General features: G+C 57.2%; 1 protein-coding gene across 1 annotated transcript; it reads right to left on the reverse strand.

Moving 5' to 3' along the window:
- Positions 1–213: 213 nt before the first annotated feature.
- On the reverse strand, positions 214–16,892 carry LOC102445197 (programmed cell death protein 1-like). The gene is made up of 5 exons (XM_014578548.4): positions 16,355–16,892; positions 8,738–9,076; positions 7,019–7,192; positions 5,883–5,917; positions 214–3,908 (listed from the first exon to the last, which is right to left on the reverse strand). Exons 1-5 carry the CDS (start codon positions 16,425–16,427, stop codon positions 3,702–3,704), a joined length of 828 nt encoding a protein of 275 aa, XP_014434034.3. The 5' UTR covers positions 16,428–16,892; the 3' UTR covers positions 214–3,701.
- Between the last annotated feature and the right edge of the window lie 1,562 nt (positions 16,893–18,454).

The raw sequence follows: 18,454 nt of genomic DNA on the forward strand, positions 1-18,454 counted from the left end.
CAGAACCCTTGTGCCACACGGAAGTGCTCTCGGGACACATGACAATTAAAGGGGCAGTGACCACATTTCTCCCTGGAGCAATTTTTTTTTTTTTTTTTTTTTTTTTTTTTGTTCAACAATTTTTGGCTCAGCAACTCAGTACCGGCACCTTTTTTTTTTTTTTTTTTTTTTTTTTTTTAAAGCACTGGGAAAAACTATTTCCCTGGGAGGGTGGGGAAGCGCTGGGACGGGTTCCCGAGGGAGGGGGTGGCATCTCCATCCCTAGAGGCATTTAAGTCCTGGCTTGACAAAGCCCCGGCTGGGTTGATTGAGTTGGGTTGGTCCTGCTTTGGGCAGGGGGCTGGACCTGATGGCTCCTGAGGTCTCTTCCAGCCCTTGGATTCTATGCTCAGGGCTGCTCCAAAGAGGACAATGCCCAGTGGCTCTCCATGTTCACTGAAGGTGGGACAAAACCTGATCAGCTTCCTCCTCCGTGATGTAGGTTAGATCTGAGGAAAACCTGAAGGGCTGAAAGAACAGTCGGCCAAACCCCTGTCAGGGAGGGTCTCGGTATTCTTGGTCCGGCCTCAGCTCAGGGAGCTGCATTTGATGACTTCTCGAGATGCTGCCAGCCAGACGTTTCTATGATTCAATGAATGTTCAGACGGGCTCTGTGGCCTGGGTCCTGCCAGCTGCCTGACGGAGCTCACCCCCACAAGGACCCCCTACTGGGTGGATCCAAAAACCTGCCTCGCATGAGAGAAGGCTTTGTAGGATGTCACCCTCTCTGGGAACCCTCTCTTACGTCAGTCGGCGGTAAGAGAAAGAAACCTGTGCAGTATCACTCAGTATGTGTGAGTTCTGGGTGACTAGTGATCATTTCCGAAGGCAGAGCTAATGCTGAGTTCCTTAAGCCTTGTCTACACGGGCATATTTCGTTGCCAAACACTGCCTTTTGGTGACATAACAGTGAGAGCATACCCACTACAATGCAACTTTTGTCGGGAAAAACTCCCAGTTTTGGCGACAAAAAACTTCCAGCCCTCCGAGAGACTTTTGTCTCTCCCCCTCCCTTTATTGTCCACAAAGAGCCAGTGTGGACTCTGCTGTTTGTTTTGTGGAGAAAACTGGCTTCCGCCACTATCCCACAATGCCTGCTCTCATGGCTCTGCTCAGTGTTTTGTGATCTCTGCTGCCCTGCAGGCATGCGTCCCACCCCCACCCTTTCAAAGCTTCCAGAAGTACCCCCAGAGTCTCCACTGAAGTGAATGGGTCCAAAATTCAGCCCCCCAGGATCCAGCGGCAGGATTGGAGCCAAAGTTGGACGCTTTCCTCCTTCATGATCACCTGTTCGTGAACAGCCTCCTCTAACCTGGGAGAAAACAGCCCCGTGACCCGCACCAGAACCACAGCCTGGTGGGAACCAGACCCAACTCCTGTTATTCTTTGCATTCCTGTAGCGCAAAGTAGCCTTAGCCCGAGACTCCACTGCCCCTAGGGGAAAGAATATAAGAGCGGCCATACAGGGTCAGACCAAGGGTCCATCCAGCCCAGTGTCCTGTCTGCTGACAGTGGCCAATGCCGGGTGTCCCAGAGGGAGTGAATCGAACAGGGAATGATCCAGCGATCTCTCTCCTGCCATCCATCTCCACCCTCTGACAAACAGAGGCTGGGGACACCATTCCTTACCCATCCTGGCTAATAGCCATTTACAGACTTCACCTCCATGAATTTATCTAGTTCTCTTTTAAACCGTGTTATAGTCCTAGCCTTCACAACCTCCTAAGGCAAGGAGTTCCACAGATTAACTATGCACTAGGTGAAGAAGAACTTCTTTTTATTTGTTTTAAACCTGCTGCCCATTAGTTTCATTTGGTGGCCCCTAGTTCTTATATTATGGGAACAAGTAAATAACTTTTCCTTATTGACTTTCTCCAATCACTCATGATTGTATAGACCTCTATCCTATCCCCCCTCAGTCTCCTCTTTTCCAAGCTGAAAAGTTGCACTCTCTTTAATCTCTCCTCATCTAGGACCCGATCCAAACTCCTCATCATTTTAGTTGCCCTTCTCTGAACCTTTTCTAATGCCAGTAGATCTTTTTTGAGAGGAACTTTTTCAGGTCGGGGGCCGCACACGAGTGAGAAGCAAAACAAAAAAAAGCCCTCACGGACATGGCCCCCGACTGAGAGGCAGAAAGACACTCCCCACACTGTCAGAGCCTGGAAGGCCCCATGCTAGTAGATTTTGGAGCGCCAGATTTTGGGGGGCCCGGAGCCTTGGGGGCAAGATCTAGGCAAGCCGGGGGCCACATCTGCCCCCGGGCCTTAGATTCCCCACCCCTGCATGCTGTCCAGAAGCCCCAGACTCCAAACAATCTCCAGCATTTTCCTCATCACCTACGTCAGGAAGCAGGGAACCAAACCAAAGGGCAAGTGAAAGCTTCTTTTTATTCACAGAGACCTTTGATCACTTCAGTGTAAACTCCTGGGGCCTGCCCCCGGGGGTGCTGCCGCCGAGAGCCAAGCACCCTCTCAACAAGATCAGGCCCTCGGGGACCGTGAACCCCGGGAGTGACACGTCCTGCTCCCATAGTCCCCGGGATTCCAGCAGGGCGGGTCAAGAAGCCAGGTGCGCCCAGTCCGTGCGCCGCCTAGAATCTGGATTTCCACCCCGTTGGGTTTCAATCCAGCTCCACTCACCTGGAGCTCTTAAATCTCAAGTGCAAATACGTGAAACTATGGAACAGGAAACCAAGCCGTTGCAGCCCGTTTCCCAGTCGTCTTTCGACACGCGGGGTTACACGCCAGGCAGCTTCTCCCGCAGAGCTCGCTTGGCACAGGACAGGAAGAGCAACCTTCTCCTGTCTGCTGCCCCCCGAGCAGACCCCCTGCCCCCCACCTGGGCGCTGCAGCTCTTACGGAGGGCAGCACGCATCAGGGCTGTAGCCTGTTTCCTAGGGTCCTTGCACCCTGCCGCCAGGTGCGTGCATTTACAGCTATCTCCCAACGTTAAGATTTCTTAGTAGGTTCAAACCCAGCAGGCAGTCCAAAGAGGCACATTGGAGCTCCGGTTGGCCTGGGGAGACCAAGGACGGAGAGATCAGTGTCTGTGCAATGGCAAGTCCATGACGTGGACTTGCATCCAAGACGTGGGCCCTGGTTGTCCATGGTAGTATCATCCTGGGGGTGCCCCTGCATCCACCCTGGAGCTCCCATCCTTTTCCACCGATTTACCCTCTCCCTGACCCAGGCTTGGTATCAGCCTCCTGAAGGAGGAGGCCGGGGAAGGCCTCTCTTTGGAGCCCACCTGACTCCAATGACTCCACTTCTTCCCCACCTCCACCCCAGGGACGGATCATGCTGCCGCTGCAATCCACCTCTGCAGCGCAAGAAACCAAAGCCGAGGACCCCACATGGGGCAGCGTCGGGCTCCCGCCGCGGGCCCCTTGGTCCGGCGAATCCGCGTGAACGCCTCCCTGAGCAGCAACCAATGGCTTGCCACCTCCCGGAGAAGGGACGGTCCCCACGGAAGACGGCCCGGTGCCGTAAAGTGTCCGTCATGAATGTGGTCGCCCGAGACGGGGAGGCAGGAGAGCCGGGGCTGGTGCACATCCATGACCAGCGTGTCCAAAGAGGGCCACCTCCCAGTGTGAGCGCCTCCAAGAAAGCTGTCGAGTGGTGACCACCAGGAAGAAGCGGCCTGGCGGGGCTCCCCGCCCGTCAGCAGGGCTGTGCTTGGGTAGAGGGGCTTTTCGTTCTCTTCCCCCTCTCTGGGGTTACAGGCTTCTCTTCCGCGAACACGATGGTGGCGTATTCCGTGTGGTCAGACGTGGGGCTCTCCACCAGGGCCTTTAGCTTCTCCTGCTGGAACTCCAACACGCCGTAATCCACCGTGTACACCGTTATCCCCGGGGGCTGGTCGTCCTTCTGCACAACAAGAGGGGCCATTTTTACTCAGCATCCCAGCCACACACGACTGACTTCTCTATGGATCCCCCCCCCCCACGCACAGATTCACCCCGTGGAAGGCCAGAAGGGACCATGCTGCGCATCCCTTCAGAGCGCCTGTTTAGCACCAGCTCTAGAGCTGCCGCTGTTCGCTGGGGATCAAGTATACGTTTTTAAAACCCCCCCCTGCCTCGATTTAAAGCAGTGTTTCTTAAGCCGTGTTCTGGTGTGCTGCGGAGAACAACAGAGTTCAAAACAGCCATCCTTAAAGGAGCAGGCTACTTTTTTTTTTTTTTTTTTTTTGCTCAACAAAAAAATCCTTGGTCTTAAAAAGTTTAAGATACACTGATTTAAAGACTCCATGGGACGGCAAACCCACCTCCTCTCCCAGGGCTGGCCTTACCATGAGGCAAACTGAGGCAGCCACCTCAGGTGCCAGACTATGGAGTGAGGGAGGGTGCCACTAGGACCCAGAGTGTAGAAAATTGTGTCTGCTGCTGGTGCATATGTAGGTAGCAGAGTGGTACCAGGAGAGGAGTAGAACAGGAAGAAGGCAGAATTGAGACCTTTCAAAGTTTTGGCCCAAGCGAGGGGACACGGGGGCGTCATTTGAGCTCCCCGCCTCAGGTGCCAAAATGTTGTGGGCTAAGGGGATTAAGGAGGGCCCAAGGGTTAAGGACTCTGAATTTAAAACGTGCACCTTGTTTCTGGTCTGGTCGAGCTTTGGCTTCCAGCCACTGGATCTCATCACAGTGTTTTTTGTGTGTTTGTTTTGTTGCTATATTCAAGCTCTTCCCTGGATGGGTACCACTTAACCTTGTCTTGGATCAACGAAGAAGCCTGAGCTTCTGTAGACTCTCACGACAAGGCATTATAAGAGAGCAGCCAATGCTTGGAAATCAGCAAGGCTGCAATCAAAACTCCTGGCACTGTAACCCCATGAGCGCTCACAAACTCACAGGGTCGGACCTGACTCGTAACTGGATGAGACCGGTGTTCCCTGTAAGCCAAGCGCGTGGGTGGCCACCCAGGAGAAAGCCAGGTGATTAGCCCCTCCTGCCCATAGCCGGCAGCGTGCGTATCTATTGGTCGTGCAGGTCGGCACCTGCCTTGGTGCACGTGTGACTCACACACCTAGTGTGGTTACTGACTACTGCAAGTGGCACCTAGACCACTGCAGCAGTTAAGATCAAGAGATCTCTACAGCATGGGCTGGGAGCTAGCTTGCTTTTAGCTCAGAGGGTAGAGGCTTCTATAGTGAGGTCCCAGGTTCAAATCCACCTTGGTGGTGGTTACACACGGAACAAAATTTATTCTGCACATGGGTGGAAAAAGTTAGAGGGAACATCGGATGAGACGTCTGCAAGGAATTGGAGGTGCTAGTGATTTTGCAGGGAGCACTCCCCTGAGTCAGGGCTGGCCCAGGTAGGGGCAGTCAGACACATCATGGGCTTCACTTTTCGAGTCTGATGGAGGTCCATGCATCCTTTTAGCAAGAGGGGGGCTGTTGAGCCAATCGTCCTGGCCTGACTCCAGCTGGGAGAACTGCATTCGCTCCCTGCCTGTTTCCAGCACGCGGCGCTGTGCAGTGCAAGGGGGCTGGCGTGTTTGTGTCTCTGCTGGGTGTGCTGGGGGGGTATTTGGGGACAGCGATGGAAATGTACCCTCAATCAGTTACTGTGACGGATACCAATGCTACACGGGCTGCAAGCCAAGGTATTTGGCCGACTCCACGAGTCTCGCAATCGCTTGTTTCTCTCTCTGCTTTCTCGTCGGTTGCTGGCGGGTTGCACTGCCCCAGGAGAAATCAGCCTGGGGATCGACCAGCCATTCTCCCCGCAGCCCTTGCGAGGAACAAGGCACGTGCTCCTAACGCCCCGGCAAGCCCCGGCCCTTTCCTGCCTCGCCTCGCGCCCCAGCCGCGCAGCCGCCTGTGCACGGCGGGGAACTTACCAAGGGTGCGTTTTCACTTTGTGGTTTCTGCTGCCCTGCAAAGTAACACATTTGGTTAGACCCGGCACAGGTGCTCGGCTCCACCGGGGGAGGGGACGGGGGGAGTGAGCCGTGTTATACCTCCCGCCCAGCAAATCTATGAATGACTCTGGCACTGCATGGACCCTGCCGCCTGCAACATCTTCCCCGGGCGTTTCCTGAGGCCCCCCGGCGCGTGTGCCCCATCCAGACACGGCTCCCCAAGGCCCCTCTCAAAGCCAGCGCCAGCTTCCCCAGCTGCGCCCTGGTTTTTTACCCAAACGCTCCGCTCAGGAGCAAAGGGCCCACTCAGGTTCTCGCCCCACCAGCCTGGCTGAGGACACGGAGCTGCTGGCTCCTCCTGTAGAAGGGCCGGGCCCCAAGTAAGACGGCCGGTGCCTTACAGCGTCCATCATTAGCGGGGAAGAGGACGGGTGGGCTGGGGTCTCCTCACAGCTCGCTGGCCCCAGCCAGCGCTCTCCCCAGCTAGGGGAGCGGTCAGCTCGGAGCTGCCCCATAAACGCACCCCCGGCTCTGCACCTCGACCTCTCTGGGCCCCGGCCTCCGCTGGCCGGGGCCAGGCGCCGCCCTGAGGGGCTGTGGGGCAGAGGGACCGGACAGGCCTGGCCTAGCTCTGGCTGAGCTGATCCGCCGGGGACGCTGCCCTGAAACAGCCCTGGGCCCTGGGGCGCTCACGGAGGCCTGTGCCTGAGGAAGGGGCAGCATGGAGGGGAGCCACGGCAGCCACTGCCCCTCCCCTTGAGACCGCCCGGCCAGCTCCTCCGGCCACAGCCAGGCCCGCTCTCCGCCCCGCCTCGCCCAGGCCCCACGCCTTGGGCTGACCGTCCTTCACACAGGGACGTCGGAGAGTTCCTGGTACCATTCCCCTCTGGCCTCCCATGGGCCGAGCCAGGCTCCCGTGGGGCCGAGGGGACGTCCGCCCTCTGGGGCCCGAGCCTGCGAGGCAGGGAGCACTGCAACCCGGCGGGGCCTTGGGATGGAGGCAGAATGGCGGAGCTCGCCCTCCCCTCCCCAGCAGCCCTGGGGGGGTCCCTCCAGCGCCCCACCCTCTCTCCCGCTCGCCCAGCCAGACGGGCCGGGGCCCCGCCACGACGCACCTCGCATCCGGCACGAGAGCATGTAGGCGATCAGCCCCAGCAGCATGGCCCCGGCGACGCTGGGGATGACGATCAGAGGCACGTTAAAGTCCCCTGTCCAGCTGTTGTCTTCCACCTCGTCCTCGGTCCCGTCCTTGGTCCCGCTGGGCGAGGATTCGTTTGAGACGAGGATTCCTTTAGGGGGTGGCAAACAGAAAGGAGACACAGTGTCATCTCTGGGACACGCCTGGCAACCCAACGCCCCTCCTCCGGCACGACAGGCCGCCCCCCCGCCTCGGCTCTGTCTCGACAGGGCCTGGGAGTAGGGTCCCGGCCCTCGCGGGGGGCTCAGCAGAGCGCCCATGATCCAGAGACAACACTCCCTGCGTGGCCACGCGGCTGAGATCAACTTCTGCCTGCAGCACCTGCCTGCAGCCACGGCAGCTGCAAACATACAGGCCCCGGGGTGGTGGGGGGCGGGAGTTTCCTGCCGCTGAAACAGACCACGCAGAGGAGCTGGGATTGGGCAGCAGAGCGAGAGAGGGTGATGGATTTGGGCATCTGCCTCCAGGCATGCAGCTGGGGGAGAGAGGTCCTTGCAGCAGCAGATCGTGAGGCGGGGGACGGGGTGGAGTGACAGTAGCACAGAAAAATATCCATGGCCCAGTGTCACCTCCCAGGGCTTATGCCCCGGGTTCACATTTCTGCAGCCCCACCGCTGTGCACCAGGCGCTCGATATGGGTCAAGCTCTCCCCACCTACATGCTTTCCGATACCCGCCGCGAGCCCAGCGGGGCCGCCCCAGCCCTGGTTTGGTTTTGACTCAGGTCAGCTGCTGGAAATGTGGCTGTGTGGTTTATAAACTCTGCACCAGAGGCGGTCACGACATGCGCTGTGGCCAGGAAAGCACATGTAACCGCGGCTAGCCCTGGGGCCCTCGCCCCGAGCGGTGTCTTCGGATGCTGCCCTCATGTCCTGGTTGGAAAGCGGGGGCCTGGCGTACAGCTGGCAAGCAGCAGGCCTAGACTTTGGCTGGCCACCTGCAAAAGCAACCACCACAGCCAGAGATGCTGGCTGATGTGAGCAGCTAGAAACGGCACATTCTAACCTGGCTCCCTGGGCCATCGCGGCGACGGCGGGAGGGGGAAGAGATGCTGGACTTAAAATGTTCAGGCCAGTAAAGAGAGCATTGTAACAAAACTTCAACTTCACTGTGTAGCACAGACGCCTGGGATTTCCCCGCAGCCTTAATAGGTGGCAGGTTTAAAACAAGCAAAAGAAAGTATTTCCTCACCCAACACACATTTAACCTGTGGAACTCCTTGCCACAGGAGGTTGTGAAGACCAGGATTTTGACAGGGTTCAAAAAAGAACTAGATCAATTCCTGGAGGTTAGGTCCATCAATGGCTGTTAGCCAGGGTGGGTAGGGATGGTGTCAGAATCAGGGAACAGATCAATGGATTCCCTGTTCTGTTAATTCCTTCTGGGGCACCGGCACTGGCCAGTCGGAAGGCAGGATGCTGGGCTAGATGGGCCTTTGGCCTGACCCAGTGTGGCTGTTCTGGCATTCTTATGCAGCCCCGAGGACACAGCTCAGACTTGCTTCTCGAAAAGCACAAGCTCCTACCACTAGAGCTCACGCAGGGTCTATGGGCCACAGCTGGGCTGCTCTGAGCCCCTCCAGCAGGGGGCGGCAATAGACACACCGGCACGCTTGTTCGTTACACTCAGAAACAAACCTGTCACCGTGAGCTGAGACACGTTGCTTTCCAGCACTTTGCTGAACGAGGAGAAAATGATCAGCCCGCAGAAATAATCCCCCGAGTCGCTCTTGGTGAGGTTCAGGATCTTTATTTCCACCGTGGAAGTGTGGTTGATGAGGACGAAATTCTCCTTCTGGAGTTGTTGTTTGTTCCCATTCAACTCTGCAATTTTTTGGTTGTGGGTGGAATTGATCTTTTTGTACCAGTTTAAGCTGTAGTCCGACCGAGAGAAGCTCGCCGTGGAGATGTTGCAGAAGAAGCTGGCGTTGCTGCCCTCCGGCATGGACAGCTCCTCCGGGTAAAACGTCACTGCGTCTGGGAAAGAGACAAAGGACAGCACACGGGGATCAGCCGGAGCCAGTGCAGAACAAACAGAGCCTGGTTATTATTGCCACGGTGGCAGCCTCTAGAAGCGTCTCTCCGGGATCAGGGCCCTGGCATGCAAGGATATGAGGATCCAGCCTGAATGTACATGCTGACAACCTGAGACACCGCCTACCTCACAGCTGCACAGAGAGGCAGTGTGAGCCAATGGGCAGCACACTACCCTGGGACTCAGGTTACATTCCTGGCTCTGCCACTGGCGGGTCAAGAGACCTTGGGCAAGTCACGCGCCTCAGTTTTCCCACCTTTAAAATGGGAATAAGAATCTCTCCTCCTTTAAGTGCTTTGAGGCCGACTGATAGGAGTGCTGCAAGGCATGGGGACAATGAAAAGTTCTGCATGTGGGTGGTTAATTGATTCGATTTATTGCTGGCTTACGATGGCCAGACAGAACCGTGCCGCGAGTCTACGCCGGACTGCTTTATGCCCTCCGTGGTGCGTCTGCAGAGCAGCGCCCAGAATTCAAAGTGACAACAATCAGCATTGGTTCTTTGCCTCATTTATCAGCAATATGGGGCCTAGGCAGAGTCTAGGAAGTTGACAAGGACGTTTCTCCTGCCCTTGTGTGGGTGCTGAAGCTCGTTATCTGAATGTCCCACACAGCACTAAATACAAAATCCTTCTGGCCTATAGCCATTGAAATCAATGGCCTCTGGACAGCAAAGGATCTGGTATTGGGAGATATAACTAGCTAATATTTAATCCCTCGTAATAACCGTCCCATTGCATGTTTATATGGGGCCAAATTTTGCTCTCGATTTGCACCCCCTTGACTGCAGAGGAACTTCCAGCTGTTCCATATGTAAATGAGGATCTATTTTTACACCCGGTGCGTCATCCTTTCTGTTGCTGATTGTGCTTCTGAAAGGCAGCAGGTGAAACTGATGCAGAGGCACTTGCCAGGGTGGGGTGGTGGTATAACTGATCCGCGGCAGGTGCTTTCTGACACCTCTTTGCCGGCGGGTGTCGGATGGGTAACGACAACCCACTCAGCCCCGCGGCAACCGACTGACGCCCTGTCCTCAGACTTCTGGGTCCTATTGTGTCTGTGCTCGGCCGCCTGTCAGTTGCAGGGGCCAGGCCAACGACTGAGGGGAGAGTACAGCCTGTGGGGTCAGGGAGGCTCGTGGGGATTCAAGGGCACAGAGAGGACTGTGGACTTTTGATCACACCCAGAGGCCCTCTAGGGCCAAGGACCTGTCCTTCAGACGCCAATCCAGAGAACTCTCAGGCGCCCAGCCCCAGCAGGTCAGGCATGCCTGCCTCAGTTTCCCCCTCAGGTAACTCAAGTGCCAGGCGTTCTTGCTTCAATAACGCCCTTTCTGGAGGACAGTGCGTTACAAGGCATGATGCAAATAAGCCGCTCACCCCCAGAAGCACCGAACACTGTCCGTTTCCTGGGTAAGCTCCAGACATCTCGTCCCTCCCTGTCCCACGTAACACAACCTGGCGCCTGGGACCACAGCCGGACTTTCTGTACGTCCTTGTCTTGTCCTCTAGCCCAAGCCAGTCACGTCAGTCCTTCTAAGCAGAGGGCCACCCTGCTCTTCCCAGCGGGATCCCTCCCAGCTTAGCTTCCCTGCCTGCCCCGCCGCTCTCCCGGTTCCTCGGAGCCCTGCGCTCTAGCCCTGGAGATTTCAGCAGGTCGCCCCTTCCGCTGCGCTCCTGCCAGGTCCCAAACACGCCCCTCTGGCAGCTTCCATCTCCTGCTGCCTCTCCGTCTCCATCTCCTCTGGCTCACCGGGCCTCTCTTGCACCCGGACTGGGCCCTCCACAGACTCGAACGGTCACTCCCAGGGACCTGCCTGCTTCTGGCCTCTCTCCCTACTCCCCATGAGTACCCCTCACTTGTTCTCTCTCTCCGCCCCCATCCCAGTGTTCTTTCTCCGGATGGGCCACGCAGCACCGCACTAAATACAGAGTCCAGCAGGCCTGCTGCCATTGGCATCAACGGCCTCTGGACAGCAAAGCGCCTGGCATTGGGGCGAAATAACCGGCTCACGTTGAATCCCTGTTCATCACTGGTCTATGGAACAGTGGGGCCAATGTCTGCTCTCGGCGGCACCCACCCGACCGCAGAGGAATTTCCAGCTGTTACCGATGCAAACTAGGGTTTATTTTTACAGCCGGTGTGTCATCCTCCTCTCGTACCCACTGGGCCAGCTGGCCCCTCCCCCCAGATCTTGGTCTCATACTTTGCTTGTCTCCCCCCACCCTTGCGTCATCCTAGCTTGGGCAATGAAGGGTCTGGCACCGGGGCCGCCTTCTCCCTGCTGGTCTGCGGAGGGCCTAGACGAAGGGGGCAGCTAACTGTCCCTGTCTACCCCTGCGACCCCTAGTCACCACTCTCATGCACCCCCGCGCTGGAGGGACAAGGGGAAGAGCTGAATCACCATGGGAACGCCGGTCCTCAGACACTCCACTGAGACAGCCAGCAACCTGTCCAAGGTGCCCGCTAGGCCCCGGACTCGGCCCACCAGCTCCTTTCCCCGAGGTGCTGGCCGGCAGTGACCCGCCCGTGGCTTGAACTTGTGGCCTGGGCTCCATCCCTGTGGCAGTGACCTGGGACAAAATGGGCATTCCGGGCAGTATTTCGAAGTCGCCACTGCGTGCCTCAGTTTCCCCCGTGGTTTGCATGGTTACCCGGGCAGGAGGGAAGAATGAAGCTGGCTCTGCAGGCAGGCCAAGAGCCATCAGGGTGGCTGAGCTGTCTGCACACACGCAACGGCTCATTAACAGGACCGACCGAGGACGACCCGTGTCAGAGGAAAACGGGAGGAGACAATGGGAGATTGACAGCCCAGATGCTCCTGTCACTTCAGGACGAGCCGTCCCCACCCGGGTGCCCATCTGCACGGAGGTGCCCGTTTGATCTCACTAGTGTTTATCCGCTGGGCACCTGTGACCGAGGGGTGTGGACTCCACCTGGCCCTGGCGGGACAGTGAAGGGCTGAAGGAAGACTGGTGAGGGATAGAAAAGCTGGTTGCCAGAAGAGGCTGCTACTGTCTGTGATGCTGGCAGACCGGCCGCCAGTGCATGCCAGCATCCCCGTGGCTGGCATGACACAGAACGGGAACCGCTCTGGCTCCTTGGTGGGCTAGTGTTATTAAAGCCAGCCTGAGACTGTGTTTAGATTTCCCTGCTTGTGTGTGAGTTGCTGCCGGCATTCATCTCGCTCTGCATCCCACAGGCTAAGGGCGTGTCTACACAGCCCCCTAAACTCCAAATAAGACACGCCACTTGCGCAACGCACACCGCATATCTTACTGCCGTCGTATTGCAAAATAGCATCTTTCGAAATTTGGCGCGTCTACACAGCGCCACATTTCGAAATAACGCGCTATTTCGAGACAGCCCCTCATCCTCCTGAAACAAGAGTTACAGGGATGCCGGAAGAGCATGCCCGTTATTTTGAAAAACATTTCGAAAGAACGGGCACGTTTAAAAGACATGGGGGAGCTATTTCGGGATGCCTCTGGTAACCCAAAACAGGCCCGCTGTCTAGATGTACCCGAAGAGAATATGTGTAGTGTGAGCCGCGGCGCTTATGTAACGTGCCCGAGAGGAAAGAGACATGCACTAGTGCAAAGAAGGTGGAACGCCCTGCCCAAATATTGTCATTAAAATGGACAAAAGACTCCGTTCTCCTGCTCTTGCTCCCACCCCCTGCATGGAGAGGAGTCATGGAAGGGAATTCCTGCCATCAGCTGAGTTTGCAGGCCCAGCACGTGGAAGGGAGATAAAAACCAGAAAGAGGAGAAACTGCTTGGAGCAACATTTCTAGACACAAGCAAGAGATCCCCAGTAGCCCCGGAGAGCATGCTGGTTATAGAAGCTTCTAGTACCTTTTGAAACTTAAGCTCATAACTCGTTTGTGTTTGATGATCGTCTCCTTTCGCCTTGGGAATCACTCCCCTCTTGCCTTTACCCGCTTTATAAATCTGTGCGGAGTTCATTTCAGGATTGGCTCCCAATGTTTGTTGCCTTCGATGGAAGATCTAAGGTGCAATTGACCGAGGTCCGTGACTAGTCCTTTGGGGCTGGAAGCAACTTGAATGTCACTGTGATTCGTGGTGGCAGGGGCCCTCCGTCACACAGGCAGGGGCAGCGGGGTGGCGAGAGCTCGGAGGCCATCCGGTTAAGGTCGTCCCCGGGCCTGAAGAGTTTGCCCTTGACACTGGTGGGTGTAGAGCTCGCATCCCTGCGTCCTGCCAGTGTGCCCTGTGGGTGGTCTCCCGCTCTCACGTCTTTGCGCGAAGGCAAGCACTTCCGACGCTGTGCGCCAGGGGACCGATAAACCCCAGGCTGCCTCCCAAAGGCTGCGCGGGTGTCGCTGCAGACGCAAGGGAGGGGCACCAGCCCCCGAGAGGGGCCGAGTCCCTCCCCGATATCTCCGCTGGGCTCCCCGTGCAGAGTCCAGGGTGTGAAATAGGGAGGCTGGAGCTGAGTAGCTCAGGCGAGGAGGCAGGGAGGCTGCGTGGCCAAGCCTGAAGGAAGAGCAGGACCCCGTGGGGGCCTGGGGCACTAAGGGGCTTCCTCCAAGAGCCTGTTCCACGTGTGCATGGATACCTCCCCTTTTAATCAGTTAATGGTCACGTCTCAGGTTTAACCGGTTCACCAGTTCATCAGGAGTTTACACCCCTAGATCAGAACGGACGCGTCCTTGCAGACGGACACGCGGGTGGGCACTAAGCTTGCCCGGGGCAGCTGCCTTTTGCAGCGTGTCTCCCGGGACATGCACATGAACCCGCGCAACCCGGCCACTCAGGCCCCTCTGGCATGAGCCTTTGAACCGCTGCCGAGCGTCACCGGCAAAACACACACCCAGAGCGAGGCCCTGGCGCCGCGGCTGACTGAACCCCGGGGGCTGGATTCAGGCTGGTCACACTCACTGCTGGGAAGGAGCCGCCCCACCATTAATTACCGATAATAAGCTTCCCCTGTGCTTTCCCCAGGAAACCCGTCTAGCTCTCCGGATTGGAGACGGACTTCGGCCTGCTTACAGGGCCGTGTCTGAAACCTAGATCTAAACCCAGATTTTTAGGTGAGCCCCTTCCTAGCCCAGCCCGAGGGACAGTTGTTTCAGGCCAATTCCACAAGCCAAACACACAGAGAAGGGCTGGAACTTAACTTCGTTTACAAGTTTAATTCTTATGCAAGTGGTATGAACAGCAGCATCAGCTGGCTCGCACACTGCCTTCCACTTCCTAATGACTTAATCAACCAACTAACTAATGGAGGTGCTAATTGTTCTTATCGGCCTTTTGTAACTACTTGAAACATCTACTCACTGTCTCGCTCTCTTCCCCCTCCCCCTTTTTTCTCTTTTTTTTCCTCCCCCCTGCTCCTTATTTATTCTTGGATCTGGACTTCTAATACTCCAGTCATCTGAAGAAGTGGGCTGTGCCCACGAAAGCTCATGATCCCAGCTACATGTTTTGTTAGTCTAGAAAGTGCTACAAGACCATTTGTTGTTTTTTCTTCAGTTTTTTCTTGTTAAATTGATGGCCATTCCCCAATAAAAAACGCAACAACAGGGCATTTTTCTACCAGGTTCCAAGAGCCAGTGATCCAAACCGACCATCCCATGGAAAGCTCTGGAGATTAATAAACCTTGTTATTAACCACAGAAGATCAAAACCTCTCGGATCCAACCCTGAATTCTCGCACACAATTCCCTCCGCTTCTATGGTACTTTCCGGTAGACAAGGAACACAACACCGGGACTATGAATGGCTTACAAAAAGTGTGAGGCTTTCTTACGAGATACGATTAGAAGGACAATTGGTCTGTTGTAACATGGTCATGAATACGTAACTAAGGACATTCATATGAGCAGAGACAACTGGGACATGATTGCAGGGAGGTTCAGGGAGGTTGGACATTAGGAAAAACTCCCTACCTGTCCGGGTGGTGAAACACTGGAATAAATTGCCCAGGGAAGCTGTGGAATCTCCATCCCTGGAGATATTTAAGAGCAGGTTGGACAGACACCTGTCAGGGATGGTCTAGATGGTGCTTGGTCCTGCCATGAGGGCAGGGGACTGGACTTGATGATCTCTCGAGGTCCCTTCCCGTTCTATGGTCCTATGATTCCCATGCTGATAATAATATGATTCTTTTCACTCCATGTCTGTGCCATACTTGCTACCGTAATGCAGCAATACAATAACAATAACGAATAAGTCGGTAAAGAGGTTTGTGTGGGGTTTGCATGTGTTGAGATTTTTAATTTGTGTGGGTGGGATGGAATTTTATTTGACAATGGAATTTTTAGGCAGGTTTGGGGGGGGTTGATTTTTACACGATTCAGCAGTTTGCACTGAATGAAGCAGGCAGAGGAGTTTGTAACCGGGCACTGGGGGTTTTATTTCTAGTTCTGAAACAAAATCCAGACCGTGCTCATTTCCAGAACTGATTTTGCCCTCTTTAGAATCCCTCGCAAACTTGGCCCGGTTGGCGTTCGTTAGGGCTCCGACCAGCACGAATTCTATGCTCTGGCGCGGCTTTGATTTCCTTTCTCTTTTCCTTAGCTCACCCGAGAAGCCAGGCACTGACTCTCAAGCCCCAGGCTTTATTGTTTCCGTAGCACAAGGTGCCCGTCACTTACAGCCGTGTGGCCTTGTGGCTGGAGGTCTAGAAGTGCTTTACAAAGGTGGACATGTCTTATTACACCCCTTCTGCTGACAGGAGCCCTGGGCCACAGAGACAGGACGTGGCCTGCTCGCACACCAAGTTAGCGGCAAAGCGGGCACCAAAGCTCGGGGTCTCCAGGTTCCCTGCCCTGTGCCACGTTCCATTTTCAGAAGATCCCCAGAACAACCGTGTCTTACGGGCCGAACGGTAGAGATCAGGCCCTGAACGAAGGGGGAAAGCCAGGGGAAACTCCAGCGTGTTTTGCTAAACCCGCCTTTCAGTCTTATCACAACATCCAGCAGTTCCACTGATCCCCCCCCAGACAATCCGCTTCCCCGGCCCCTATTCCCAGGCTGCAGTGGGGGGGCAGAGCAGGGCCCCACATCCACCCTGAGTGTTTGTGTTTCTTTCTGTCCCAGTGCCTGGGCTGCCTTGGCATTGCAGGCCCGGTGTTGGGCTTTCCTGCCTTCTGGCTGCCAGGACTACTTCCACCGCGCAGGCAGCTCTCCGCCGAGCCGACCCTCCCCGGCGGGCGTCAGCCACACGGCCGTTGTGCAGGCGCAGATACGTACCCGGCAGGGAGAGCAGCAGCGCAGGCCCGCAGGTCAGCAGCACCGCACAGAGGCGGACTGCCCTCAGGAGCATCGTCCCAGGTGTCGCCGTCGAGGAGCCGGGAGCTCTCTGGGGGTCGGCTTCCTCCCCGGCACGTGCAACGCACCGCTCCGGTTGCCAGCCGCGACGCCCGGGCTACGTGGAGGGAGGACGCGCCGGGGGCCTGCGTCCTGGCCAGCCCACCCCGTGCCTTGCGCCCCGCGTCGCTGTCCCCCGGGCGGCTGGGTCCGACTGCCACCAAAGCACGCGGGGAAATGAAACGTGCCCATCTCGGCTTGAGAGGGAAACCCTCCCTGCCTCTCGCCCCCGTCTTCCCCTTCCTCCTCCTCCGCCGCAGCTGCACCCAGCCCCGCTCCCCCGCCCCGTGGCCTCGGCAGGTTCCCACACACCCTGCACCCGGCACAGAAGGGAAAGCGGCCTCGGCAGAGCGTTAGGGGTCTGAGGCGCGAGACCACAAGAGGAGGAGGGGGCCCTACGCCGCATTTCCTCTGCCGCAGGCGTGACGTCACCCACAGGCTGCTCCTGCCGGGCAAACGGCTCCGGGGCGGGGGAGCGCTTCTCTCTGCATTATTTATTCGGATTTGTACAGGCCTGGGGGCGGCTCCCAGCCTGACAGGCCGCCTCCGTGTATCCAGCCAGCGAGTCCATCGCACGACCCCTACGGTCTCCTCAGCCTTGGCTCGCAAGTGGCCACCTCTCGCGGGGGAAAGGGTCTGCGGTCCCACGGCCCCGTCCACTCCTTGGAGTCTCGGCTGAGATTCCCAAGCCGGGCATTGGCTAGTAGGGTGGCCAGGTGTCCGGTTTGCAACCGGACAGTCCGGTATTTGAGCTTCCTGTTCGGGAAACTAATGGAGAAAATTGAAATGAGAAAATAGAACTGTCCGGTGTTTTCTAATCGATGGTGATGTCACGTCAAGTGTGTCCGGTATTTTTGTGGAACCATCTGGCAGCCCGGCTAGCGCGAAAGGCCCTGTTCGGCTGTGAGATGGGGACGCTCGTCAGCGGGGAACTGGAGGGAGGCCACCAGGAGGCGGCCATTTTGATTCACCGTCCTCCAAGCCTGGACTGTGACCTACAGGCCTTTGTCAATCCCCGGAGTCATCGAGGGAGGGAAAGAGGGATGGGAGGGGGGCACGGGGAGCTGGAGAGAGAGGGATGTCAAAGCGCTTTTCATCCGTTAACTGGTTAAACGTTATTTGTAACCAGTTAACTGCTAAATGGGGTTGGGGGGCTGGAGCACCCCTCCCGGTAGCTCACCGGGCCGGGCCTGCAATGGGCGGACCCCCTGCCCACACGGGGTGGGGGGCTGTTGCAGCCCCCACCGGTTAACCGTAATCGGCACGTCTCACCCTGTGCGGTGAGGCTCACCAGTGAACCGGTTCACCAGTCGCATCCTGACAGAGAGCGCTAGATCTTCAGAACCTGAGCCAACCACAGGAGAGCCGGCATGAAGACGATGCAGGTGGCAGTCTTCTACCATGCCACCTCCCAAGCTACAGCTGTAGCGTCTACACCAGTGGTCCCCAATGTGGTGCCCACGGGCGCCATGGCGCCCACCGGGCCATTTTTATGCGCCCGCTGAGTGATTGGGGCCGGCCCTGCCCCATGGCACGTGGGGAATGGGCGGTGTCAGCCCGGGCGCGCGGCACAGGGGCGGCCCTGCCCCCAGGTGCACGGCGCAAGGGCTGTGCCAGCCCCAGCCATGCGGCATATGGGTGGCGCCAACCCAGGCGCACAGCACGTGGAAGGCCCCGCCCCTGGGCGCATGGCACAGGAGTGGCGCCAGCCCCTGGAGTGCGGTGCATCGGTGGCGCCGGCACCAGGCGCGCGGCGTATGGGTGGCCCCGCCCCTGGGCACAGGTGTGGCCCCGCTCCCAAGTGCCCGGCATGTGAGCGGCCCCGCCCCCGGGCGCCCGGCAGCCCCACAGGGTTGGGGACCACTGATCTACACTGAAGCGGGCTGAAGAGAAATGCTGCATGTGACGAGACCGGAGGATCTCGAACCCGTCACCATATAAACAGGAGGTGCTTGCCCCCTGCACGAGGGAGCTGTCTACAGA

This window comes from Pelodiscus sinensis, chromosome 10 (assembly GCF_052426305.1).
Source record: "Pelodiscus sinensis isolate ZL-2025 chromosome 10, ASM5242630v1, whole genome shotgun sequence".
NCBI classification, from domain to species: Eukaryota; Metazoa; Chordata; order Testudines; family Trionychidae; genus Pelodiscus; species Pelodiscus sinensis.